General features: G+C 34.8%; 1 protein-coding gene across 13 annotated transcripts in view; it reads left to right on the forward strand.

Moving 5' to 3' along the window:
* DOCK9 (dedicator of cytokinesis 9) overlaps positions 1 to 26,543 on the forward strand; it is a 112,788-nt gene that overhangs the window by 57,371 nt on the left and 28,874 nt on the right. For all 13 annotated transcript variants that reach the window (XM_064408379.1, XM_064408382.1, XM_064408384.1 and 10 more), the window contains exons 9-34: positions 1,015 to 1,082; positions 4,958 to 5,032; positions 5,127 to 5,267; positions 5,505 to 5,705; positions 5,833 to 5,955; positions 8,312 to 8,394; positions 8,839 to 8,961; positions 10,517 to 10,596; positions 10,681 to 10,868; positions 10,985 to 11,050; positions 11,582 to 11,674; positions 11,931 to 12,054; positions 12,443 to 12,564; positions 13,915 to 14,001; positions 14,587 to 14,676; positions 15,935 to 16,050; positions 16,195 to 16,264; positions 16,404 to 16,529; positions 16,658 to 16,729; positions 18,983 to 19,129; positions 19,835 to 19,918; positions 20,526 to 20,637; positions 22,741 to 22,919; positions 23,679 to 23,795; positions 24,497 to 24,617; positions 25,114 to 25,247. In XM_064408379.1, coding sequence (XP_064264449.1) covers positions 1,015 to 1,082; positions 4,958 to 5,032; positions 5,127 to 5,267; positions 5,505 to 5,705; positions 5,833 to 5,955; positions 8,312 to 8,394; positions 8,839 to 8,961; positions 10,517 to 10,596; positions 10,681 to 10,868; positions 10,985 to 11,050; positions 11,582 to 11,674; positions 11,931 to 12,054; positions 12,443 to 12,564; positions 13,915 to 14,001; positions 14,587 to 14,676; positions 15,935 to 16,050; positions 16,195 to 16,264; positions 16,404 to 16,529; positions 16,658 to 16,729; positions 18,983 to 19,129; positions 19,835 to 19,918; positions 20,526 to 20,637; positions 22,741 to 22,919; positions 23,679 to 23,795; positions 24,497 to 24,617; positions 25,114 to 25,247 — 2,942 coding nt within the window. The remainder of the gene's footprint in view (positions 1 to 1,014; positions 1,083 to 4,957; positions 5,033 to 5,126; positions 5,268 to 5,504; positions 5,706 to 5,832; positions 5,956 to 8,311; positions 8,395 to 8,838; positions 8,962 to 10,516; positions 10,597 to 10,680; positions 10,869 to 10,984; positions 11,051 to 11,581; positions 11,675 to 11,930; positions 12,055 to 12,442; positions 12,565 to 13,914; positions 14,002 to 14,586; positions 14,677 to 15,934; positions 16,051 to 16,194; positions 16,265 to 16,403; positions 16,530 to 16,657; positions 16,730 to 18,982; positions 19,130 to 19,834; positions 19,919 to 20,525; positions 20,638 to 22,740; positions 22,920 to 23,678; positions 23,796 to 24,496; positions 24,618 to 25,113; positions 25,248 to 26,543) is intronic.

Raw genomic sequence — 26,543 nt, forward strand, 5'->3', positions numbered from 1 at the left:
CCACAATGTTGAAACAGGACTGAGGCAGTTTAAGGAAGAAGAGAAACTTAAGATGGGCTTGTTTTGAAATGTGTAAAATTCTGCTGAAAATGAGATAATCTGTTCTGTGGTCACTGTAAGTAGAAATGGTGGTTACAGTGTGGGGCTTAAATTTAAATATAATTCCCTTGACCACAAATATTTCCTGCAAGTATTGAAATAGACTGCTTGGGTGTAGAATCCTTTCTGTTGGAGCCCTTTAAGAATAGGTAAGGCAGGTATCTGTAAGGAATGCAGTGTATGTCACCAGTATTTCAGTGACAACAGGATAGTTAAGATAACCTCTCATTCACTTTCCATCTTGAGGGTGGATGGGGAGGGAACTGGTGTGAACTCGACTGTATGAATATCCAAAAGAACCTGGAGGATATTATAGAAGGTTGTATTTTTATAGATAGTACAGAGAACCAAAAGAGAGTTTAAAATGAGATCTCACAGTCTTCAAAGACTGTCAGAATTTAGTGTGATGTTTGCAACAAAAGCAAATCTGAAAAGGAGAAGCATCTAAATCTGGGAAAGACATTTTATTCTGTGGTCCTTAGCTGACCTTAGCGCTGGAAGATGTTTATAGCTAACTGAATGGCTGCTTTGTAAATCCAGTAACTGTTGGTGAGTAGAGCTGGGAACCTAATGAACAGAGGGAACTTGTTTTGAAATCAAGTTACAATGCATTGTGGAAAGAGTAATGTAAGTTTGTGCACTATCTTCTTGCCTCATGCAGATATCAAAATTAAAATTAAAGATGTGTTCTGGTAAGATTAGAAATAACTGCTACTTTAATGATTTTTGTAACTAGTTACATCTTTCAAGAAATCACTGCACAAAAATGATGCAGTTGTCCACAACCTATTTATGTTAGCAGTTGTCATTTTTGAGGGGCTAGGAGATTAAAAAAAATGAAATTATTTTGTTATGGAGTTTTGTGAGCACATTGGAATTTTTATATTTATTTTAAAATGAGTTTTATAATTTCAGATGATGAACAAAGCAAACTGGAAAGCTCATCAAGTAGTTTTGATAACTACTATCCTGAAATTGCCAAGGTAATATATAGTGTAAATGTCAATATGGGATATGAAGTATTAAACATAAGTTAGCCACATGAACTTTCAGTAAAGGTAAGGCATTGGCTTGTAGCTTCCAGTCAGTTTGTGGTGCTTGGAAAGCTTAGAAGCTCTTTTATGAGATGTGGTTATTGAGCTTCATTTTCTGCTTTTGGAAGGAAACAAGATACTGTCTTGAAGTTTCTTATATAAATCTTAACATGCTGTTCAAATGCAGCATGTCTTATTATTTTATTAATTCATTATATTTTGTGTTGGTTTATTGCATTCAGGTAAGTGTTAAAGTGTTTGTATAGAAATCTAGTTGTACTGAAGTAAATTTTTATTTTTAGACTTAAAAATCCAGAGCAGCCTAATAGCAGTGATGAAGTGAATGTATTTTAAGATGTTTCTGTTTATAATGAACTGTCAGGTCCATGGATGCTTCCTGTGTTGCCATGGTTCTTGCTTTTCAATTTTTTTTCTTAGAGAAGTGTGATATAAACAAGCATGAAATAAAATGGAACCAAATAGAAAATAACAGTAACTCTTCCTCAGCCCATTTGCAGACTTTCAGTCAAATCAGTGAGTTGTGTGTTGCAGCTGGTTTTGTGAATTTTGTAAAGGAGAAATTTTTATTAAATCACCAAGAACTGAAACTGATGACCTTTTTTATTGAAGCTGCAGAATCCAAACTCCTCCCTGTGACTTCCTTACTCTTTCTTCTATGTGGTACAGGCTGGAGTATTGAAACTTTTCTGCTTGACAATTGTGTGGAATGCTCTCCCTTTCTTTTCTGAGGATCTGTCTGACCTGGTAACTCCCCCTGAAGGTAGTGCAGCTCATGAACTGAGAATAAGCAAACCAAATTCTATTTACTACAGTAGCTAACATATCAAAGGATCCAGTCAGAATACATTAACAAGCTTTTAGCACACAAATGGGTTAGCTGACTTAATTCTTTCTGTTACTGCTTTGTAATCAATTTAGCACAGGTACACAAAAAGCTGTTTTGTGATAATCTAGCTCCAGCTAGGGCTGTACTTGGAAATTAATTGGGATTGTGGTGCATATAATCAAGGCTTCTTTGGAAGGGCTGTAAGCATCAAACAGCTTATTTGCAAGAGGCCATGAACATTTATTTCAGAAAGAAATACTAAATTAGATGCTCTTATTGTGTGGAAGATTTTTCTTTCTTCCTAGTCAATTATTATAATGCTTATGGTCCATATTCCTTACAAAGGGAACTTTACTTCAGGGCTGCATATAGTTCTAATACTACAGTTGCCACTTGCTGTTTCCATAACTTTTGGATCAGAAACATGCAGCTCTTAAGGCTCATTTTTTTTAGAATTTCTTTTCTGCTCAGCTCTTTAAGCGCTGGCATGTTTTATTATTATTATTTATTCCATTGTTGTAGCCCATTTACATTTCTGCTTCCTTCAAAATATTTTTTTTAAATTTCCCCTTCTAATTCATCTTTCCTAAACATTGCCTTTCAAAATAATTTCCTCTAATGTACTTCCGTAGCCCTTTTTTCCTGAGGAAAATTACAGGGAAAACTCTGCCCCTTTTAATTACTCTTTGTGTCTTAACTTCATTGCTTTAGATAAATGGTGTTTGTTTGGAGGATTTTTCTGTCCTTTATTCTTTCTTGCCTTGTCTTTTCAGCTGTTGTTTGCATTTGGTTCTTTTTTCCCCAGTGGAAGCCTTGCAGGGCATTGGGCTTTCTTTTAGAAGAGTTTATAGCTGCTCTATTATTTGTGTTGGTTCTAGGAGGAAAATTTCACAATAGCTGATCTCATATCCTTATGAGGAGAGAGAAATTCCTTCAGGGGTGATTGTAGAGCACCTGACAGTAGGGGAAAAAACAGATTTCCTAGGAAGGGTTTAACCCTTGTGAGCACATACATCTCCAAGCCTTCATTTTTCTATCAGTAGCTCTTTGTTTATAACATAAACTAAATAAGATGGTACTTTGCACTTCAGTGCATAGATGCACACACATCTGTCTCAATCTGTCTTTACTACCTATTATATGTTCCATTTTTCTGTAATTTAACTGCCAATGGTGAATGAAGGGGTTTTGTGTAGAGATTTTTTGTGTGGTTGGTTGGGGTTGTTTGTTTTTGTTGCATTTATTAATCTTAAAATAAATTAGACCTCTAAAATAGCTGTGACTGTCATGATCAGTGTGCCCAAGCACCTCCTTAACCATTATTGGTCCCAGAATACCTTGAGGTGGGAAAATATTCTCGGTTTTACAGATGAGGCAATAAAATCACAGAGCCACTGATGTGCTGTAGACAGGGTTCATGGTAGCAGGTAACAGGTTCATGCATTCTCAATTCTCAAGTTCTGACAACTGCCCCTGTTCTGTCAGTCAAAAATGCATATAATCATCTGGTCTTCATGCAAAAAACACTAAAGAATCTAAAACTAGTCAAGATGCTTTAGCTGAAGCAGTTTCTGTCTAGTTCCTACGGCCAGGCAATCTTCCTCCTCAGGTCTTGCCACTAAATACTACCTTTGCAAAACATGCACACAGCTTTCTTGCGATCCTTAAACTTTTTAATATTTCCTGTATTTCCCAATTATACTAGTTGTTCAACAAGCTAATTCTGCCAGTACTCTGCTGGTCTTGAGTATCTGGGTCGTCTCTTTCATGGCAACTCTCCTCTTTTCTTCTTTTTGTGTTAAGGTTAAAAAGTAAAGTAAATGAAAACCATTGGAGCATTTACATTCAAAATAGCAACTCAGGATTTTCTCTCCTGCAATACATCCTCTAAGCAAAATTCTATTTTTTAATTCCTGTTATCAACCTAAAAATATGGTTATGAGCTCTTAGAGATTGTTCTTTTGTTTTTTTTTGTTTTTTCTTTCTCTTGAGACATAGTAGAAGTTTCTTCAGTCTCCAGCAAAGCAGATGTAGACAGTAGATCACTTCCTGCTGATGGTCAGTGATGAGCATTTTGGGTTTATAACTTCTTTTAACCCATACAGGCTGATCCAAAAAGAAACACCTGCCTGTAATGTAATATTTTGTATCCTTGTTTAGCCAGCTGCTACTTTAAGAATGGCATTTCTTCTGCGTGGGTAATTTTGGTACATGCATCTGTTCATTTGCTGTGTCCTCTGACTTTAAAAATCATAGAATGCTCTTTAAATAAGACCTTTTTCAAACAAAGGTAACCTATGTATACCATCAGTTTTCACATTCCATTTTTTTCCACTTCACTTTTGTTTTACTGTGAATAGATAGGTATCCACAAATCCCAGTGTACGGTGAACTCTGCAAAGTAACTTTTAAATATGAGGGGTTTATCTTTGGTAAGTTTTTGGGTTTTCTCCAGCTGCCCACAGGAAAACCACTTCTTTGGCTGTAGAGCTCAAGAAAAGTTAAATGAAAACAACCAACAAAAAGAAAAAAGAAAGCAAGCTATGATGATGTTTCTTAATTTAGGTGATCTGTTGTTTCCTCAGCAATCTTATGGTCTCAGGATAGCTCTGAGCTTTAACCTGCAGTCATACTATGTGGTTTTATTTAAATAAAATAGGATTATGAAAGTTACTGTTTAAGGAGGCAGATTTATAAATTGTGCTGAAGTGTAATTCCCATGAGCTTGGAAGGTTCTGTGTTGCTGATGTAAGGTTTTATACTTCTAGGGCTGGAAAAAAGCATTAGGAGAAGAGGCTCTCACTTTGTGCTTAGTCATGTTTGATCAGTGTGAACTAAGGAGGTACAAAGCTCAGTGAGGGAGAAATGAATGCATAAATCAAAAATGTGTGGGGCTTTGAACATCACAGAAAAAGGCATGAAATTAAAGCCCACTTTAATAGTGTGATATCAAGACCTCTTTTCTTATTTTGAACAGAGTACCAGAGAAGCAGAAATCAAGCTGAAAACTGAAAGCAGAGTAAAACTTTTTGCCTTGGATCCAGATGCACAGGTTAGACTTCTTACATGGAAGCAGGGCTCTTTTATGTTGATCCTTTTGAGATGAAAGCAAACTTAACATTTATTTTTCTTTTTTCTTTTTAAAGAAACTTGACTTTTCTAGTATTGAACCAGAAGTGAAGCCATTTGAAGAGAAATTTGGAAAAAAAATTCTTGTAAGGTGTAATGATTTATCTTTTAATTTGCAAAGCTGCGTTGCAGAAAATGAAGAAGGACCAACAACAAATGTAAATAATTAATCTAATTACTTTCTGTTAATTCGGAAATGAGTGTCCTAATGTTTAGTTAGTACTATCCTTAATGGCAGAGATTCCTTGTTGTGATTGAGAATTGTATGTTAGGGGGATTTTTGCTCTTTTAAATCATAATGAAGGCCTCAATGTTACTTATCTTTTTTCGTACACATTTTTACAGTGATCTAGATGCTGGCACTGACGCTTGATTCTTTTTATTTTAATGTCTAGGTAGAGCCTTTCTTTGTCACACTGTCACTATTTGATATTAAAAACAACAGGAAGATTTCAGCAGATTTCCACGTTGATTTGAACCACGCCTCAGTAAGGCACATGCTGTCCAGTGCATCTCAACAAATGATGAATGGCAGTGGTGACAGCTTACACAGAATTCAGGACATTCATGAAGCTGTCTTGCAATACCCAAAGCAGGTAAGAGCTAGGAACTTAAACTAGTAGGATTTTGGATACAAGTTTCCTACATGATTTCTTTGGCTTTCTAGTAAGTGACGTAAGATGTGCATTTTCCTTCTTTATTTATCTGTTGTTTTATTTCTAGGGGATATTCTCAGTCACATGTCCTCATACTGACATTTTCCTTGTGGCTAGAATAGAAAAGGTGTTACAGGGAAGTATTACACATTGTGCTGAGCCATATATGAAAAGTTCAGATTCATCAAAGGTATGTAATTTTCTTCTGTGGCGTGAAAAAAATGTTGAGGCAAACCAGATTGATTTCAAATTAATAACTATAAATCAAAATCTTGGTTGTTTTATAGTAAATTCATGTAACTGGATAATTTGATTCAGTAAGTTGTAGTTATTTCTAGTAACTATTATTACATTATCTATAAAGGAACATTTCATTGGAAACATTTATTTCACTTCTTATAATTGTGCCAATGTAATTTTTGGGATGTCTTTAAGTAGACTGATTTGACAAAAGAATATTGAACTTCAGTGTGAAAGTTGAGTTGAAAATTGTTGAACAGTGAAATGTTAAATATAGATCATAACTGCATGTCTCTCTTAGTTAATGCATCTTACTTAGTGTAACACAGTTGATGTTTTGTCTTACTTTTTGGTGACAATATTTACTATAACTTCATCTGCATTCTTGCTGGTTTTTTCCTCCAGAACCACTGAGATCATTAAGCTTCTGGTTTTATGTATAAAATGCTTTGCAGATTTGATAGAACCCCCAATCACATCTGGAAATAATCCACTGGAACATCTTAAGTTTCCAGGAATCTAAGATGGCATAACATTTTGATTTTCTCTGAAACATAGCTACAAAAAGTTTTGTTAGTTGCTACTTCTTGTTTGCCAGTGAAGAAGCAGAGGTTCAATGTTTTTGATTTACAGTTATGCTTAAGTAGCCAGACCAGCATACAAGAGAAAAGTGTTTTGTAAGCAGAGTCAGCTACTGTTGACATTCTGCCTGTTTTCAGCTAAGAAGAAACAGTTAACTTTCAGTCTCTGCAGGGTGACAATGTTCTTTCCTACAAATTTGATGCTGGCTAAGCTGCATGTAAAAAAACATGTATTTTTCACTTGGTCTTAATATAGATCAGCCTACTGATTTGTTTTTCCAGGAATGTGCAAGTTATTTTTTTCCCCCCCAGCTATTGTTGGAAAACAGCAGCTTTGTATTTTAGGAATCTGGTTTTGATGTTGACTGTTACTGAGTTAAAATAAAACCTGAACTGAGTGTAGGTGATTTTGGTGTCCTTGGGCCTGAGCCATGTGGGGAGGTTAGGTAAGTCCAGGTGTTCCCACATTTGATGCTGGGTTCTGGACTTGTAGTTGCCCTGTATGATGGGAGTAGACAATGAGAATGATCATGGTTATATTAACTTATGCTTTCTAGCATTCAATCACTTACAATTTTATACAAATGAATGCTTAGTTTGGATTTTTCTTCTGTTCTTGTTCTCAGGGACTACACTGTATTAATCTGAAATAAAATAGAACAGTACCAGCTATATAAGCCTCCATGTGGGTCAGTGTAGGGAGTGAATTCCAGTTCCCTGGAAATTTACTACTCTGAACAAGAAAAAGGGAAAATGAAACAGCAAATTCTATAGCCAAAAAGAAATCACTTTTTCTCCCCTTTAATGTTGAATACAGTGATTTAATGGTCATTGCTTACTAAGGTTTTATGCTTCCGAGTGCTATTTCCCCCTTTTTGCAGGAAAGGGTAATGGAGAGTTCTCTCAAACACAATAATAGAATCACCTCTTTATAATACCAACAGCACAGATCAGGGATAATATTCAGGAAGTTTTACTCTGTAGTTGGTTTTGCCTCTGGCAAAGTGTTTTGCTGTGTGTGAACACATGGCAAAAGCTGATTTCTGGAAGAGAGAAGCCCAAGTGGTTCAGCTTGAACATCTCAAACCAATGGGTTTCTAGCTTCTGATTGTTGTATTTGTTGGTTCTGTATAATGGGAGTTTTTTGTTCATTTAAAAGTTAACAAAATCAAGAATTTTAACTTTTGATGAGAACAGTGTTGCAAAGTCCATACACAGGGTTGTCCATGTGATCTTCGTACAACTCTTCCCCTTAGTCTCTGTGTATTTGTAGTACAAATCTTGCAGAGTATTGTACTACTCATTCTGCAGAAGTGTGTTCTGGTACATAGAGTGAGTGGTGGATATAGGTGGGGGAGCAAGTGAGAGGGGAAATGTTTTTTTTTTTTGAGTTGGAGCTTTATTTTTAAAAACAATTTAGCTTTCAGTCTGTATTCTGTGTATAATAATGTTTCTCAAGCTTAATTATTTCTTATCATAAATGTAGATAGGTATGTTTTCACCCAAGAAGTGCTGTGAAATCAGCAGGCTGTGCTTAACCTGAAATGAATAGTTAAGAGGCATTATCAATTGTCGTTCCCTTCACATATTTAGGATTAATCTATAATCTTCTAAAGAAGATTTTCTCATTCATATCACTGTCAATATGTGGGGTTTTTTCTTGAGTACTAATTGTTCAGAAAAATGTAGCTTTTCCAATATGGCTATTTCTTATGTCCCTTGTAGGTTGCACAGAAAGTTTTGAAGAATGCTAAGCAGGCATGCCAGAGATTAGGTCAATATAGAATGCCTTTTGCCTGGGCAGCTAGGTGAGGACAAATCTTGTCAATCTGTATTTTTTCCTAACTTTTCTCTAACATGGTTTTTTGCATCTCCCTTCTTGTAAAACTTAATGTGCTATTGAAATGATTTCTTCTTTTGCTTTCAATTAACTAAAGATTTCCAACAACTTTGCACTTCAGCTCTGTAGTAGGAAAAAAGTTATAAATGTCCATTATTATTCAAACAGTTGATATTGCCAGCTGTTTTCTGTTGTCAATATTTTTGTGTTATTAAGGATGAAATGGTTCACACTTATTTGTTAGACTGAGCTATTTATATGTTAAACTCACCTACAATGAGTAGAATATTAAATGCTTAATGAATATTAATGAAGGAAGGTGAAGGATAATCTGCTTTGTAATAAAAAAATTTCCTGAAATGAATTTCAACACTTTCATAAACTCAACTAAAAGTAGGATTTTTACTTTCAGGACATTGTTTAAAGATGCCTCAGGAACCCTGGACAAAAATGCAAGATTTTCTGCTCTCTTCAGACAAGACAGTAATAAACTCTCAAATGAAGACATGTTAAAATTGTTAGCAGATTTCAGGAAGTAAGTCTGATTTTCCCACTTGAAAAAACAGAAACAAACCAACCTAAAACCCCTCACTCCTAACCCTAAGCCACACCATATTTTGTTATGGTCTTGAACTGGAGCATCTAATATTTTGATGTATGTATTTATGTCTTTCACCCCAAATATAGAAGCTGTATAAATATAACTAAGGCCTTCAAATGAGCTACAGATCTTTCTTTTACACGGTTTGGGGCTGTAAGCAGGACTGAAGTATAATCCCACATGTAACATGCAGGCAGCATTATATCCTGAAGTATCTCTGTGTGCTAGGAGTTATGTTTGCACAATATGCTCATCTGTTTCTCAAAAGAAAACAAGTGAGCATAAATCATCTGTTCCCTGACCTTGGAGAGGGGATGCTGGCTCTCAGGGAGAGGGATTAAAGCAAGTCTCCAGTCCACCTTCCTTGGGAATGTGTACCTAAATAGCAGAACATTTTTACCAAGTATTCTTAAAGATTTCACCAGTTTGTGTGCAAGGCTTATGAGTATTAACTTGAACAATCACTCAGCACAAAATGAGCTATAGTTTCTTTTTGCTTAGCAAATCTGACAATAATAGATACTTTAGCTCACTTTGTAATAGATATTTTAGCTCACTTTTAGCAAGTGCCTGAGGGTTTTGTTGAACCTCACGTAGCAGTGGAATTGCTCTCTATACTGGTACTCCTTGCCATAAATGCAATTGCTGGAATTGAAACAAGCAGTAAATTAGCCTGCCATACAACTTTGTGAGTTAAGGGAGTGCTTTTGGTTATTTCAGCATCCTGTTTCTGGAACAATGTACAGTATTTCATAGGAATTACAGTAAGAAAGGGGTTCTAATGTCTAAGGCATATCTGTTGGAATTAGAATCCCAACTCCAACCAGAAGTTTGCTTCACAGCATGATATTACTTTTTGGGAAAACTTTGCATCCACTTTCTGTGCAATAATATTAAAAAATCATGCTGCTGACTGTCTTTACTAATAAAGGATTCTGCATGGTTTTGGCATGGAAAATACTTGTACTTCATGTTTCTGAAGTAGCTACACCATAACATCTATACTTGGGTTTTGCAAGGTCAATTGCTAGTCTGGAAAATGGAGAATATAGAAACTTGCTGATTTCTCTTCCCCCAAGTTTATCTTACTGCTGTGAATCCTTATCACTGGCCACTGAGATTTAAAACTTACAGATTCCCTCTTTCCTGCAAATGATAGTGAGTTATTACATAGCAAAACTTGCTTTTGAAAAAGTGTTTAATCTCAATTTAAAGAAAGAAAAAGTCATGCTTTTCTGTGACCTTTGACACACTTGTGTATCAAGTCTTTTTTTTTTTTTTTCCTGAGAATCTAAAGGAAAAGAAAACTGTGTATCTAGGCAAAAAGCAAGACCACGTCAGTCATGCACCCTCAGACCACCTTTCCTCTCATACTCCTGTTTCAGGATATTACTTTTGCCTCTGTTTCCTATTATCTTTTTTTACTGGCATCTGATTTGCATTTAGCCTGACTTTGAGGTGGTTTTTTTTCTTTTTTTCCTTCCTGCAGACCTGAAAAGATGGCCAAACTTCCTGTTATTTTAGGAAATCTGGATGTTACAATTGACAATGTGTCACCAGATTTTCCAAGTAAGTATTAACAAACACTGTTAAATGAACATTCAGGCTTTTTCCTCTTCAGTTCTTTATTTGTTTTTTTCAATGTATTTTCAGATTATGTTAACTCATCATACATTCCCATGAAACAGTTTGAAAACAGTACCAAGACACTCACAGCATTTGAAATAGAGGAGTTTGTTCCCTGTATACCAAAATGCACTCAGCCTTTTACCATCTACAACAATCATCTTTATGTTTACCCCAAGCACTTAAAATATGACAGTCAAAAGTCTTTTGCAAAGGTGAGTAGGGGAAAACTGTACCACCTTCTTTCTCAGGTTTAGTTGTTTGCATATTTATTTCTGTGATGATCCTTATGATTAATTGCTTGGGTTTATGTTTTTAACTACTGCTTTAGGCTAGAAATATTGCAGTGTGTGTTGAGTTCAAGGATTCTGATGAAGAGGATTCCTTGCCTTTGAAGGTCAGTCTTTGCATTTTTGTGGCTGATAGAAGTAAGTAGTGAGCAGTTAGCTAAGTAACAGTAGTACTGGATTCATTGATCTAGTTTGGGATGGTGGCTTGAGAGTAACTTCTGGATTGCTTGTTTCTGATAAAAGAGATTCTAAAGAGTCCTCAGAGCATTTCATGTCTTTAATATTTTTTTACTAAAATTCCAGGAATAAACTTGTTGCAAACAAGGGTAGCTTTTACCTGTTTCCCAGTAAGTTAAAACATTAAAGATTTATTTCAACTGCAGAGCCAAACTCCATTTGATGAGCTATCACAGTGTATAAAAGGTGCCTGGAAGACCAGAAGTAGAGAAATGTAGAGACAGCCTGAAGTGAGATCACAGTGTCAGCTCTACTGCACAGCAGGCAGACTTAACATCATGTAAAGAAACCAAGTTAAACACAAGTTAAAGTATTTCAGATTCTGGGTGAGACATCCTAAGCTGAGAATAAAAAAGGATCACAGGGTCTTTTTGCTCTTTTTGCCTTTTCTCTGTTCTCAGTGTATCTATGGTAGGCCTGGTGGACCAGTATTTACTAGAAGTGCATTTGCTGCTGTTCTGCATCACCATCAAAACCCAGAGTTTTATGATGAGGTAAGCTGCCTTTCTGAGGAAACTTTACCAGGTCAGCTACTGTGTAAGTTTCAAAATACAAGAAAATATTAGAGGATTGCAAAGTTCCCAGTTAAATCAGGTCCCCTTTCTAAGGACTTTTTAAAAGTTTTGTGTGTTTGATTTGTGGTGTAGCTTCAAATAACATACAACCTGGAATTGCTCTTTAAATGTAGAACCAGTTACACATGTCAGTGCTCCAGCTGAAAACTTCTGCAGAGATTTCTTTGCCTTTCAGATTAAAATAGAGCTCCCCACTCAGTTACATGAAAAGCACCATTTGTTGTTCACATTCTACCATGTCAGCTGTGATAATTCAAGCAAAGGGAGTACAAAGAAGAAAGATGTTGTTGAAACACAAGGTTTGTACACTAATGCCTTACTTTCAGTACTTACTGGGGAACTTTTTTGAAGTATGCTTATCTGGTAACCCATAACTTGTATGATCTATATCATGCTTTCTAATTACGTAGGACTGACTGGAAGATATAATAAAATATTTCTTCTAATTTAAATGTTTCAAATTTTGATTTAGAGTGTCCATTGAACGTACAGTGTTTTTCAAAATCAGTGACAATTACTTTGTGCTTTCAGTGTTTTGTAGTTGTTTGTGTTCAAATCATTTGGCCTTTACAGTAACATTTTTTATTTTATAAATTACATGTCAGAATTATTTGGTAAGACTTTTGTTATAAGGGTGTATGTGGAGTTTCATAATATTTAAAGTTACTTACCTTTCATATTCTGCAGTTGGGTATTCTTGGCTTCCTTTGATAAAAGATGGAAGAGTGGTCACCAATGAGCAACAAATCCCAGTGTCAGCAAATCTTCCCTCAGGCTATCTTAGTTATCAAGAAGTGGGTGTTGGAAAGGTATGTTGTAGAAAATGCCTCTAATCTTAAAAAAGAACCCAAACATAGTGGAGAGAAGGTTTGGTTGTAATTCCCCAGTCTGCTGATAAGATTTAAATAATTTTCTAATAGAATTTATTTTCTTGTATAGTTGAAATGGAATGCTTAGCAAAAGTCAGATGTCCAGATTAGAGAATAAAACCAAACCCAAAGAGATGTGGGAGACAAAAAAAAAGTATTAGGACAGGTTGAGTCAAATTCTTGTAAAAGTCAGAAAGTTGTTACATACTTACTTCTGCTGTTATTTAGCTGATACAATTAAGAAATGCTTATGTTTCATTTTCTATAGTAATAATTAAACAGAAGTTACAGTAATTTTTAACCATTTAAAATGATTTTGAGTTTATGAAGGTATGCAAATAATCTGAAGTCCTTTACTAAATTTTTTTTAGCATTTCATGCTGTCTCCTTTCAGTAAGTCCTTTATTCCTGAACAAGTCTTATTCTCACATCTTGATTTTTGTGATCTCTATACTTCACAAGTAAAATTTATGGTTGTATTTTTCAAAGCAGAAAGCTTGCATAATTGTAGTCATAAAAATCATACCAAGGAGGATACAAAATTAAAATGTGATAGGGAATTTGACAAAGTTTGAATGCAGAGACAAAACTGACTAATTTTGGAGGATGAGACCTAAAATCAACTGCAAGAGGTGCTGCTCTCCTCCTGTTCTACCACCTGGTCTTTTTTAAACTCTGCTGTAAGCTTTCCAGCCATTGTCTCCTTCACATCTTTCATCTTCTCACCTTGTAGGTGTATTCTTTATGCCTCTGCTGTTTGTCTCTGCTCATGCCCATGGGTAGAATGTAAGGGCCAATATGACAAGTGGTAGATTTAGCAATAAAATCTCTCCCTAACTGGATATCAGGGTCAGCATTCTCATTCTCAGTTATTTGGAAATGGGATGAGAAGGAAGGAGTGGCTGCTACCTATCAGTGGCATATGTTAAGTTTTAAATCTTATGAGTATCTGTGGAAATCCTTGTGTTATTTTTCTGAGAAATCTAGTAAATATTTCTCTCTAGTCAGAAGTTTCTTTGCAGAGTTGTAGGGGAAACACAAAATCTGTGACTCACAGAGAGTAAATTTTGTTAGCCACCAAGGAAAATACTGTGGGACTTGTAAAATACATTCTAAGCTTCATAAATGCTTTTGGAAATATTGCCTGCATAATTTTGCTTTATTTATGACTTTATTCATTGCACACTGCATTTCTTCAACCTGTTTTTTTCTTTTTGAAAGAAGTATTGTTAATGACTGTTAATTGTTTCATTTTAATATACTACTACATTTCTCCTCATGTGTGTGCAGCATTCTGGTCCTGAAATTAAATGGGTAGATGGAGGCAAACAACTGCTGAAAATATCCACTCATCTGGTGTCAACTGTGTATACACAGGTGAGTTATAAAGCAAATTTAGTTAGAGAACTTTTTAGGAATTACCTATGTTTATAGTATGCATATCCAACACATGGGAAGATTTTAAACTCAGTATGCTCACTTCTTTTTTGTCTCTTGGGCTTTTCTGATGGTCTCTTTCTTTTACATCAGATGTGAAAACCAGAAGATTTTAAATGGAAGCTATTCAAACCATGAGCCTTTTGTCTCCTGTCATCCATTCTAGTGTGAATTTTCCAGTTAGATGAGAGGTCATAGTTGTCTGAAAGCTGTTCACTGTCTGCAAAGCAATGAGTCCTGTTAGACCTTTTCATAGAAAACATATTATGATTGGTTGGGATAATTAAGTATGTTATTTTCTGCATGTCAGTAGGAAGCAAATATGGGTAGCATTTTGTATAACACTCGAAATTTCATTAAAAAATAAGACGTAATAGGTCTTCAGAATAGTGGACTTCAGCTATTACTTTTGAAAATTGAATCTATGGACAAAGATACATATTTACACATAAACGAATATTTAAATGGATTATAGATAGTAATGTTATATATTGTTTAATTTGTTGTTCTTTTTGTCTTTGACAGGACCAGCACTTGCATAATTTTTTTCAGTACTGTCAGAAAACAGAGTCCGGAGCTCGTGCACTAGGAACTGATCTTGTGAAATATCTTAAGGTATAAAATGAGAGTGAATAACAGATTATATAATTCATTTATGCTTTTGCAAAGCCTTGGAGCTTCAGACATTTTACTGGTCTCATATTTCAGTGTGAGGATTAGTACTTTGACTATGACTTGTAATAATGGAATATGCTGTGGAAAAAGCCCACAAAGCCTTAAATAAATTTACAATTGCAATGTAAGAGGAAACCACAAAGAAATAATGAGATAGAATTGGTCAGCTTTATGAGTCATGATTTCAAAATACTAATGGCTTAGTTTGTCAAAATAATCAAATTGAACTTTGTATGGAAATTGTAAGGAATCACAACTCTTGGTTTTTCTAAAATTTTGCCTAGAAGGTCATCATTGTCATGTCTTCAGTTCTCTTTTGAGATTAGATCAATAGAGTGAGTGAATGGTTTCCACGTCAATTTTTTCTGACACAGATCACTTAGGAAGAAAGGCCATTTTGTCTCCTGAATAGTGTGGATGTGCAGGCAAATAGTCAGAGACAAGACAGCTGCCTAACACCCAACACTAAATGGAAACGTTTGATATTTGTTATCTGCATGCACATTCAGCAAATACATTCTTTTTGTCAAATTCTCTTAATGCCAGGGAATTTTCTGGCATAATACTTTGTAGGATTAACTTCATACACTTCCTTTTTTGTTTGGGTGGTTATGTCTGTAGGATCTTTTGCATGTGATGGAGTGCAAAGGCATTTCAGGAAGAAATTGTCATTAATAATTCACAGTCTCCAATTTCCATTAAGTAGTTAGGGATTTTAGTTCATCCTCAGTTTTAACATAGTTGTTAGTTTATTGTTTAGCAGTAACTAGTATAATTAGTATTGCACTTAGCTCAGGCAAGAAATCTGCATGTTTTTGTGGAACTTATGTTTGCTAAATGTCTGCATTGGTGGATGAAATACAAAACAGTGTGCTGTTGGGCACATGGACAGACTTTTCACTGAATCATTACCTAGAGTGCATTTCAATGGAAAAGTACAAATAAGTACTTCTAAAATGCTGTTAATAACACCTAATTTGTATCCCTAATTTGCTTTCCTGTAGAAAACATTTACTAAATATTTATTTTGGAAAATATCCTCAATTGCTTTCTCTGCCATATTTTTGCTAACAAACACCAAGTGGTGCAATCAGCTTGTATTTTTGGAAAAATATTTTCAATAAATTTTTTTGTTTCAGAATTTGTGATTTAAATGCTGTTGGTTCACAGGAGTGACAGTATTACTACTCTCTTTTAGAGCCTTCATGCTATGGAAGGCCATGTGATGATAGCTTTCCTGCCAACTATTCTAAACCAGTTGTTCAGAGTTCTCACCAGAGCAACTCAAGAGGAAGTTGCAGTTAATGTGACAAGGTAAAGAAATAAATAATTTAAAGAATTTAAAGTGGTTAATACATGATGACTGAGTTATCACATAAATCTGTAACTGAGTAGCATTTTTGCTGTTGCAATCACAGCTTTTCTTATAAGTTTACTTGTTTTCTGACTTCTGTTTAGGGTTATTATCCATATTGTTGCTCAGTGTCATGAAGAAGGTTTGGATAGCTACCTGAGATCTTATGTGAAGGTAGGTAAAAGTAAATTAAATATTTCCTTTTTTTATTTCCCTAAGAAAGAATCTATTTAAATTCAGTTGCATCTATTTAATTTCAATTCTTTTGTATTGTGCCATAATTTTGTATTTAATTCTGGTTTTCCTCCGCAAGTATGCATATAAAGCAGAACCCTATGTTGCTTCTGAATATAAGACAGTACATGAAGAGTTGACAAAGTCAATGACAACAATTTTAAAGCCATCTGCTGACTTTCTTACAAGCAACAAACTGCTTAAGGTATGTGTTGAACTGTACTTTTTATTGCCTCTTCTTACCTAGTCATAACTGAAAAACAGGAACTAAGTGTACTGAAATAGTTGTTGAACACATGTGGCAATCTTACTGAATTTTTCTTTCCTCTGCAGTATTCATGGTTTTTCTTTGAAGTTCTGATAAAGTCAATGGCTCAACATTTGATAGAAAACTCCAAAGTGAAGGTATGTCAACTTTTGCCAAAAATATTCTAGGGAAGATCTGTATGGTCTCTTCTTCCTCCAATCACGTTTCTTATTGTACATTAGAAAGAAAGGGAGAGAAAGAGGCAGCAAGAGAAATCAGTTGAAATATTAGATGGAAGAAACTACAGGGCTGGATTCAACGTTAATATAAAATAATGGAAATCCTTAAAATTCATGTAGTAGAGCAGTCTGTGTAAATCATCAGACTCTCTCTATTAAGAATTTGTAATTCTTGTGGTACAAAGAAGTTGGGACCAGTAGATAGCATTTGATGTAAGCAATATCCAAAAAAATGTGGGCTTTTTCTTGAGCAGTACTGTAGCTGTGATATTAAATGACCCCGGGAACAGTGAGGTATGAAATTTACAGTCTTCTGTATGTAGTAAGAAGTGTCAATATTTAATTTTGTGTTATCTCCTATGCTGGAAGGAGAATGCTAAAACTTCAGAAATGCATTTTTCTACAAGATTAGCCTGTAGGCAGTGGTTTTTGCATTATTGACAACTTTTTAGTATATTTACTTCTGGATTGAAACAAGTTTTGAAAGTTTCAAGTCTACAACACATTCTCATCTGAGTAACATATCAGGTAGCTGTGATATTGTTATCAATATGCTCACTGTGTATTTAGAATGCAACTGGAAGTCTGAAGTACATGAGAGAAAAATAACTGTACAATCAGGAAAAAAGCTTTATAGTTCTACATTTTGTATTCTGTGGTATCATCAGTAGAGTTTGAGTCCCAGTTCAATGAACCTCATTGTCACCTTCTCTGTAATATGAAAGAGAGAGGAGTAGAACTTGCTACAGTTTGCAAGTATTTTCACCCCTGAACATTGCTTCATGATTTACAAGTCCCTTAAAAATCTAGCTAAATAATTTATAATTTTCTGCCTGACTAGATAATGTAATAAATGCAACATGCACTCAGATGTTTCCTGCTTATGATATCTGATAAAAAGATGCATTTCTATGTGCACCAAATTATTTCTGTAGCAAGGAATATGTTTAATTACTGTCAAACAAAGACTGAGTTACAAGGGTGTTGTAGAACACTGGCATACTCACCAAAACAACCTTTAGTACTTATTTGTTTCTTCTTGCTGTTTATATTTATAATACTGTTTATATTTATAAAGGGATCTTTTTCAGCGTTAATGTCTATTTTTAATTTTGTTTTAAACTAAAGCTGGAGGTTTTGGACCAAAATTCAACACAAAGGAAGCAAATTATGTAATCATTGATTTATGCAGGGCCTTGACAATGACTTATTCTGTTTAGGAATGTTGCATTTAATGCAGTTCAAAAAACTACATTTGTATAAAAGTACTTAGATCACATGTTTTACTTTCAGTTTTCAAAAAGAAAAGAGATAATGACTGTACAATTGAAACAATTTTTGTCAATGCCATCAGCCTCACACCACATGTCATTTAGTCTCTTCACACAAAAGACAGAATCTGTAGTAAACGTTGTAAGATGTAGAGAAATAAAAGAAAATCTGCAGTGCCAAAAAGCTGAGGAGCACTCACTAACCAATTTGTCATAGTGTACAAATTCATTGATGAAGATAATACAGCTGGTGAGTGGAAAAAAGAAATTATAAATGAAGAGGAAATCTTTTCAGCTATTGGCAAACTACCAAAAAGTAAGAGAAAAGAGTTCTGATTCTGGAAACTTAAAAACAGAGAGAGTAAAATTCTGATGCCTGAAGAGCTGAGGTTTTGAAGTTGCTGAGGAGTAAGAGAAAGAAAGAAGCATGGATGACAGTTTCTCAATGGTGAAAGCAGTTATTACCATGATGGTTGCAGAACAGCAAAAAAAGGGTTGTTTTTCAAGACAGAAAAGACTGTCTGATAGTGTAATTACTAGATGTGAACCTGCTGGTGTCTCTTTGGAGAGGAAGATGGGTAAAATTAAAAGATTCCCTCTTATTCTTAAGCTTGTGTTGTTTATCTCAGTATATAAAAATATTAATGCATTATACCTAGAAGCTTTTATACATGTGGTTTCTGTCATCAAAGACTGCCTTACTTGAATTTCAGTAATAGATGCTAGTGCATGTTACAATATTTTCTTTTAAACAAATGATCCTTCACTCTAGAAAATGAGAAAGCTCAAAAACTGTTTTCTCTCTTTCTCTCAGATTATCTTTATGCTATCTAAAATAAATTTTCTGATATATTCTAGTGTTATAAACCATATTTAATATTGCATCTGAATTAATTTCTAGCTGTTGAGAAACCAGAGATTTTCTGCCTCCTTTCATCATGCAGTGGAAACAGTTGTTAATATGCTAATGCCACACATCACTCAGAAGTACAGAGACAATCCAGAGGCCTCAAAAAATGCAAACCATAGCCTGGCTGCCTTTATAAAAGTAGGTGCACAAAGACATTTGGACTCTGTGGTTATTCTTTCAGTTATATTGCTTCTGTATGGTTGTTGTGGAATCTGAAAGCCAACTCATATAAAGCTGAACATGCATAAAGCCTTTTAAATATAGTTTTATATCCATGTTAAAAGCTTTGAAGTATGATTTGCATCTTCTGTAAACAAGATGACATCCATTCAGAAATTTGGCAATTTAAGAAATGAATTTGTATTTTATTCAAAATGTATTTTGATTTTTCTTTTTTTTTCCTTTAAAAATATCATTAGGCTGCCTTCAAATCCTGCAATAGTTTTCAGCAGTGCTTTGTTAGAATGCATTTTATTTCACTGTCTTTTATTTTTCAGCCAATAATATCTACAGGGGATAGAAAAGGATGGGAACTGAAGTGATAGATAAAACTTCTAGTGGCATGACATTTTCATTTCTGTCAAGATAGAGTTCTTTTCAAGCTACTTTTTATTTGTGATTTATGATCAGCACTCTTAAGGGAAAATTTGGTATTCATATACAATATATATATTGTATATATGTATACACATATTTAGTTTGCTTGTTTTATTGTTTTTTATATTCAAACTGAAATGTCAATAATGTGCTCCAAAAATAAACTTATTAAATACAGAAATATAATTACTGAATGCACAGACGGCTGTAAATCAATTCTATCTTGGTTTTACTTGTTCTCCCCAGAGATGTTTCACATTTATGGACAGAGGCTTTGTTTTCAAGCAGATCAATAACTACATCAGCTGCTTTGCCCCAGGAGATCCGAAGGTACTTGGTGTTTTTAAACAAGCTATTTTTAAGTGTTGTCTCTTCTTGATGCTTGGGGATAAAGTCCTGCATTAAATCTTTTCCCAGTAACATTAGAAGTCCTTGCTCTGTGCCTAGAGCATTTTTTTTCCATCAAACCACTGTTTCCTATTTTGATTCCCATCCTCAGGTGCAATTTGGCCACACTAGAGTGTGTGAATCACAGAAGTAGTGGGGTGTGGGGGTGCCACACTAAGCAGAAATTTTAAGCATTGAGTACAAGAAGTCTGAAGTTGGAAGAGCTGATATTGAATATTGTAAGCTACCCTTACTGGAATGGGGAAAGCATGTGTCAGATGCCCAAAGAGATTCTGCTGTGTGTCCAAACTTTTCTTACATCAGTATATAATAGGGTTGTAAACTTTGGACAGTGGGTTTTGTAAATAAGACCAGTTGTTAAGTATGAGTTACTCTGGATTTATTTTGTGCTGACATGTGGAACTTTGGCAGGTCTATATCCAACATAGTGCAAGACTGAAGTGAATCACCCTTTTGTGTTAGAAATTTGTTTTTAATATGTTTTTCAAATCACTGCATCAGTTGTTTAACTTATGTTTTCTTTTTGCAGGCTCTTTTTGAATTCAAATTTGAATTTCTTCGTGTAGTCTGTAATCATGAGCACTATATACCATTGAATCTACCAATGCCATTTGGAAAAGGCAGAGTTCAGAGATACCAAGGTAAATTCTTCTGAAGTAGTGTATGGCATGTTTCTTGTATGTCAGCTTTTTATTATTAAATGTGTGCACTGTGTAACTTCAGGTCTGTGAGATGATGGAAAGCTTCAAATTGTTAAATACAAGTCTAAAGTTTCACTCCTTTTGTTGAAAGCTAAAGGAAGTGCTTAGGTAGCAGAGTAATCTTTCCAAAGCGAGACATGGTAAACTTTTTTTCATATATTTATTCAGGTTTAAAGGGACTTGAGTAGGTCTGTAGCCCAGTTTTCTGCTTTGATCATGTCAGGCCTTCCCACAAACTTCATGAGGGTGTGTTCCATCTCCCCTTGCAGGTTGTTGATGAAGTAGTAATAAGTAGGATAGCCACTGGGAAATTCCTTAGAGCTGTCTCTAAGTAGGGTACAAACCATTAACCTCCAGCTTTGAGCCCAATGATCCACATAGTTATTTTTCACATTTGGGTGTCTCTTCACCTAGACTGAAATGTCCCAGCTTGGATACCATGTTGACTATGTCAACATCTGCTATTCTCCCCTTAAAACAGACCAGTCTTAAAACATTATTTAAAATTTAAAAATTTATTTTGGCCATTCCCAGTCACACTCTTCTCCTTCACGAGCCGAAAGATGACTTCACCATGGCTTAACAAAGGTGACAGTGGAGCAATCTGACCTGATCCTTATCCACTGGCACTAATTGTCTTTCTTGAAGATAGTCTCTGGATTGTTAAGGCCTGGGACTCCTGTCAGAGAAGGATAAAGTAACAAAGCTATGGAGTACTTCAGCCTTATCCAAGCCCATTGTCTCTAAATCACAATCCCCATTTAGCGAATATCTCCTGTTTTCCTTATTCAGGGATTTAATGCTAATGTAGTGGTGAAAGCTTTTCTTGATGTCCATTACCAGTTTCAGCCGAGCTTTGGCTTTCCTGGCACTCTCCCTGAATACTTCTGTATTCCTCTTTTGTAGCTTGTTCTCAGAGCCACTTCATGGTTCTTTTTTTTTTCTTTTTCTTTTTTTTTCTTTCTTTTTTTTTTTTTTTGTGTGTGTGTGTGTAGGAGCTCAGTCATGAAAGTTCTGTGTAGCCCAGCTGGGTTCCTGGTACATCCAGTCTTGTGCCAAAACAAGTCATATGTTTGCTATTGCTTCTGAAGACACATTAATTTCTTCCAGGCACTGAACTACAGCAGAAATCACTAAACAGAGGCAAGGAAGGTGCTTTTACAAGGAACAAGTAAACCTGCCTAACATATTTTTGTAGAATAGGCTATTTTTTCTGAAATATTTATTCCGTAGGCTCTGCTAGTTAGTAAAGTTGAATATCACTAATTAACATTTTCATCAAAGTTGAGCAAGATAAAGCAAGATTTGAGACCACAAGCTGAACAAATGCTTAGAATTTTTTTATGTCTTTGGTTTTTTTTAGCTTTGGGAGTGTCTTGGTTAATAACACTGCGTAAATATTTTCATAGAAAAGAGAGACTATGAGCTTAGGGAACCTTAGAAAATAGAAAAACCAGAGAAGACAGTGTTTCTGATTGCACAATAAATAAGAGTATAAAATGCTCCCTGGGAGCTAGGAGTTCAGCTAGGAAAGAAGACCTTTATAAGAAGTATTTCTAGCTGTGTTTTGCTGCGTTGAGCAAAAGATATCTCATGTGATGTGGCTGGCTCTTGTGTTACAAGAACACCTGTAGGATGTCTGTGTAATGGCTGTGCTGTCTCAGATATGCTTCTTTCTGACTTGAGGGATTGCCTTACTGAGAGAGTTCTTTGGAAAATGAAAGTGCTTTGAGATTAGCATCTCGTTTTTGATTACTGTATTGAGCAATGACAATGAACATGAGAAACTCTTGGACACCTCCTCAGCTGACATTGTAAACATAAATATGTTCTAATAAATGAGCCCTTCAAGCTGAAGTTTCTCTAAAGAGGTCATATATTCAGTACATAAATAAACTGGATGCTTTTATTACACAAAAGGTACTTTAAAGAGGGAGCAGTTTGCTGTATCTGATGCGCTGGGTTTTACTTCAGCTTTAAGTTGATTTATAAATTGATTTAAATAAAACCATTCCTTATGTGAAATCTGTATTTTACTTCCAGACCTTCAGCTGGACTATTCATTAACTGATGAATTCTGTAAAAATCACTTCTTGGTTGGACTGCTTCTAAGGGAGGTGGGCAATGCCTTACAAGAGTTCAGAGATGTGCGGCAGATTGCCATCAGTGTGCTCAAGAATTTGATGATAAAGCATTCTTTTGATGATAGATATGCCACCAGGGTAAGTCTATTGCTATGCTAGTAGTACAAAATAATAAAGATTAGGTGTGCACACCTACAGAATGTTTTTTTTTTCATAGAAGAAACCCTTGTTAATTTTCCACACCCAGACTGTGATGAAAACTGTATCGAGACCAATCTGCAAATTCCATCTTTTTACCAAATGAAATGACAAAACATTTTTTAATATAATTATACGTGGGTTTGTATTTTAGCACAGTGTACTCTAACTGCTGTGCTTAAAGTAATCAGATTTCTACAAGTGTGTTTTAAGCTCTTCATTTCATTAAATATTAGCTCTTAATATTTTGGAGCTGTCTTTCCATCATCTATTATTTATGAAATGGGTATAAGACAACTACAAGTCATGGTGGTAAATTTTGAGTGATTTTTAATTTTCCGACTCTTTTTAATGTCAGCAGTGCTGTAGAGAAGCCAAAAAATTGTAATGAAAGGTATCATTAATTCATTGAGCTAACACAATCTTAATTTACTTGGTTGGTCTTAGCTGAAATGACATAAATTTTGGAGTTTTTCTGCATTGTATTCAGACAGTAAATAAAATTTGTTGATCTTCTGTAAATTAGAATCAAATACAGTGATGATCACTGCTTTTGCCATTTATGAAGCTCTGGATTGGCAAATATTTATCAAGTGCCTTTTTTTTTTTTTTTGCAATTTAGGGGTGAATAGATTAAAACTAGTAGGTGATTAAAAATTAAAACTGTAGTTTTTAAATTAACTGTTAAACTCTGTTTAGGGCCATCAAGCAAGAATAGCCACTATGTATTTGCCACTCTTTGGTCTGCTCATAGAAAATGTTCAGCGTATCAATGTGAAAGATGTGTCTCCATTTCCTGTTAACCCTTCCAGCAATGTGAGTGACAATTTCTGTTTGGTATTCTGATTTGTTTTTATCATAATTTATTGGTAACCTGTATATGAAACACTGCATACTTCTGCCAAAAAAAGAGCTTCGTAAGCTTCAGAATTGTGCAATTTTTCAGCACAGTCCAGCACTGAAAAAAATGGACCACAGAAAGATTGTTAATTTTCTAGAAATTAAAGAAGAACTTAACCCTAAAGGAGTCATTTTGAGAGACCTATAGTGCAAGAGGACTACAGGAGAATTAATTAAAATGCAATTTGAGAAGGGTGTATATTGATACAGTTGCACACAGCTATTGAATCTAAGATTTAATTATTCATATATTTTACTTCTGTCCTTATTTTGTTGTGTTCCATTTAGTATTAGAAAAAAAATCTCCTAAACTCTTCCAACAAGATAAATATTTGGGTGTTTGAAATATGATTAATGTGAGTCTTTTTGAAATATCTGTTTTATAGTGTTTCAAATTCAACAGAATACTCATTTCTTCAATGTTTCCGGAGGTATCTTAAGTTTTAAGGTATTCCAAGCTTATGCAAGTATATGAGCATCTCCATTCTTTTGAGCATATTTAATAGAAATTAGAGTTTAAGGAAGAAATACTTAACAAATATTTCTCTAGAAGACAACATATTCACTAAGTCCTTTATATAGGAAAATAATCACATTTTCCTCTCTTTTCCAAACAGAGCACGAAGGATGATGCACAGATTTTGCCGACTGCAAGTCAGTTAGTAACACCACAAAAATCAGGAAACACATTGGATAACAACCTTCCTAAAGATCTGTTTGGTGTTATCTCTGGCATTGGTAAGCACTTAAAAAAAAAGGCAAAAGAAAATAATTAAAGAGGAACTGTTTTACTTTTTCACTCTGTAAACGAAATTTGTCTTTTGGGATCTTTTGGAGTTTGCTTTTTTGTATGAAACTAACACTATTTTCTGGAGCAGGGCTGCTTTTTTCCCTGTCAAAGGTGATAGTTAAGATAGAAAAAATGGGAAAAGATTGTTGTTTTTTTTTATTAAATAGACATGCTTCTTCATGGAAGTGTGTATGTATTGCTACATATGTTTTTTATGCATGTCTCGTAGTTGTACATAAGTCTGTGTTTATGTTTACATATATACTTTGCTGAAGTTCTAGAAGAAGTTTGTCTTCATTAAAAATAAGTAAATAGAATTAATTATTTGCTTTCTTAAAAATATATGGTGATTTTAAAAATCTGACTGAGCTATGGAGTGACTTGTTGTATGTATTGTTTGAGATTTTTATGTTGTTTGAGGTTGTGGTTTTGGTTTTTTTTTAGCTTCCCCATACACCACATCAACTCCAAATATTAATAGTGTGAGGAATGCTGACTCAAGAGGTTCTCTTATAAGCACAGACTCAGGAAACAGTCTCCCAGAAAGACACAGTGACAAGAGCAATTCTCTTGACAAGGTAACAAAAACCAAACCAATAAATCCTAAAAGTGTATTTCTAAAATTTCATCCTAAGTCTCATAGAAGTTAACTTCTCTGATCTCTATTTTGAATGGGCTTTTCTAGAATAACTCCAAAGCAGTATTTTATATAATTTTTTTTGTGAAATAATTATCTTGCAGACTCCTTTTGCATTGCATTAACCGAGTTGTTTCACAAAAAATGCAAACAGATTTTCAATGTAGAGACAAGAGCAAACAGTTGTTTCCTTTGCTACTGAAAGGCACTAGATGAATTGTATTGATTGTTGCTTGAGAGAATTGAATTCCAGTTTGAACAGCTTCTTTGATTTTGTGGAGACCATCACTCCATCCCTTTCTATGCTCAATATACTTGGCATTTTTAAAACGTTGAAAAAACCAGTTTTTGTGCTTTCCCTGGGTGATTTCTTTTATCTTAGTTTGACTTTTCTAAACCATTTCACTTTAAAGCTGTTACAAATTAGGAACTCTGGCTGCGGGTGCTATGAGGTATTGAGTCCTGTCTTTCTAGAGTTTGTGTCAATACTGATCACGTTTCATTTGCTTAGCTCTCATTGTGCAAGTCACAACATGTTGACTTTTTCCCCTTGGCTCTGACATGCCTTCGTGGGTTAGAGAGAGAAGCTTCTCAGAAGGCACTCTGCTCATGCTCTGCGCCCAAGCGGAGAGGAAGAAGAAAATTCTCACCCTCCAAAGAAAAACCGTGTTACTATGGATTTTTCACTTCTGACAATCCCAGCTTTGCCAGAGAAAATTTTGCATACTACTTTCTCTCTTCAGTTACAAGAAGTATCTGGTTTTTGTGCTTGGTATAGTTAAGCTTCTGAGTGAAGTGTGTGGTCAGTAGTTTTGCCGCTTCTTTGCAACAGTTGAATCTCAAACCCAATACATGCAATTTGACCATGTGAAATATGTTCAAACCTGGGGTACATGCATGTGATCTAGTTCAAGTATAAAAAACCAAATCAGTTTCAATAACTACAGAATTTGAGTCTTGTGGTCTTTGATAGAACTGAAAGTTCTTTGGTATTGACCAAGGTAATAAAGAAATATCTTGGTATACACTGTTGCTAAATGGCAATGCTGTCATCTATTACTTAGTTGTCATGTTGTTAATTACTAATGTGTAGTGTTTTCACCAAGTAAAAGGGTTTTCAAAGGAGTCAACATCCTTTGAAAATTCTACTCTGGTCTGCCAACTTAGGTAACAGAGGATTTATGTTTTGCATGCTGTTGATATTTTCCCCAAATAATACTTAATCCTGGCTTCTTAT

This window comes from Passer domesticus, chromosome 2 (genome assembly GCF_036417665.1).
Source record: "Passer domesticus isolate bPasDom1 chromosome 2, bPasDom1.hap1, whole genome shotgun sequence".
In the NCBI taxonomy this organism is placed as follows: domain Eukaryota; kingdom Metazoa; phylum Chordata; class Aves; order Passeriformes; family Passeridae; genus Passer; species Passer domesticus.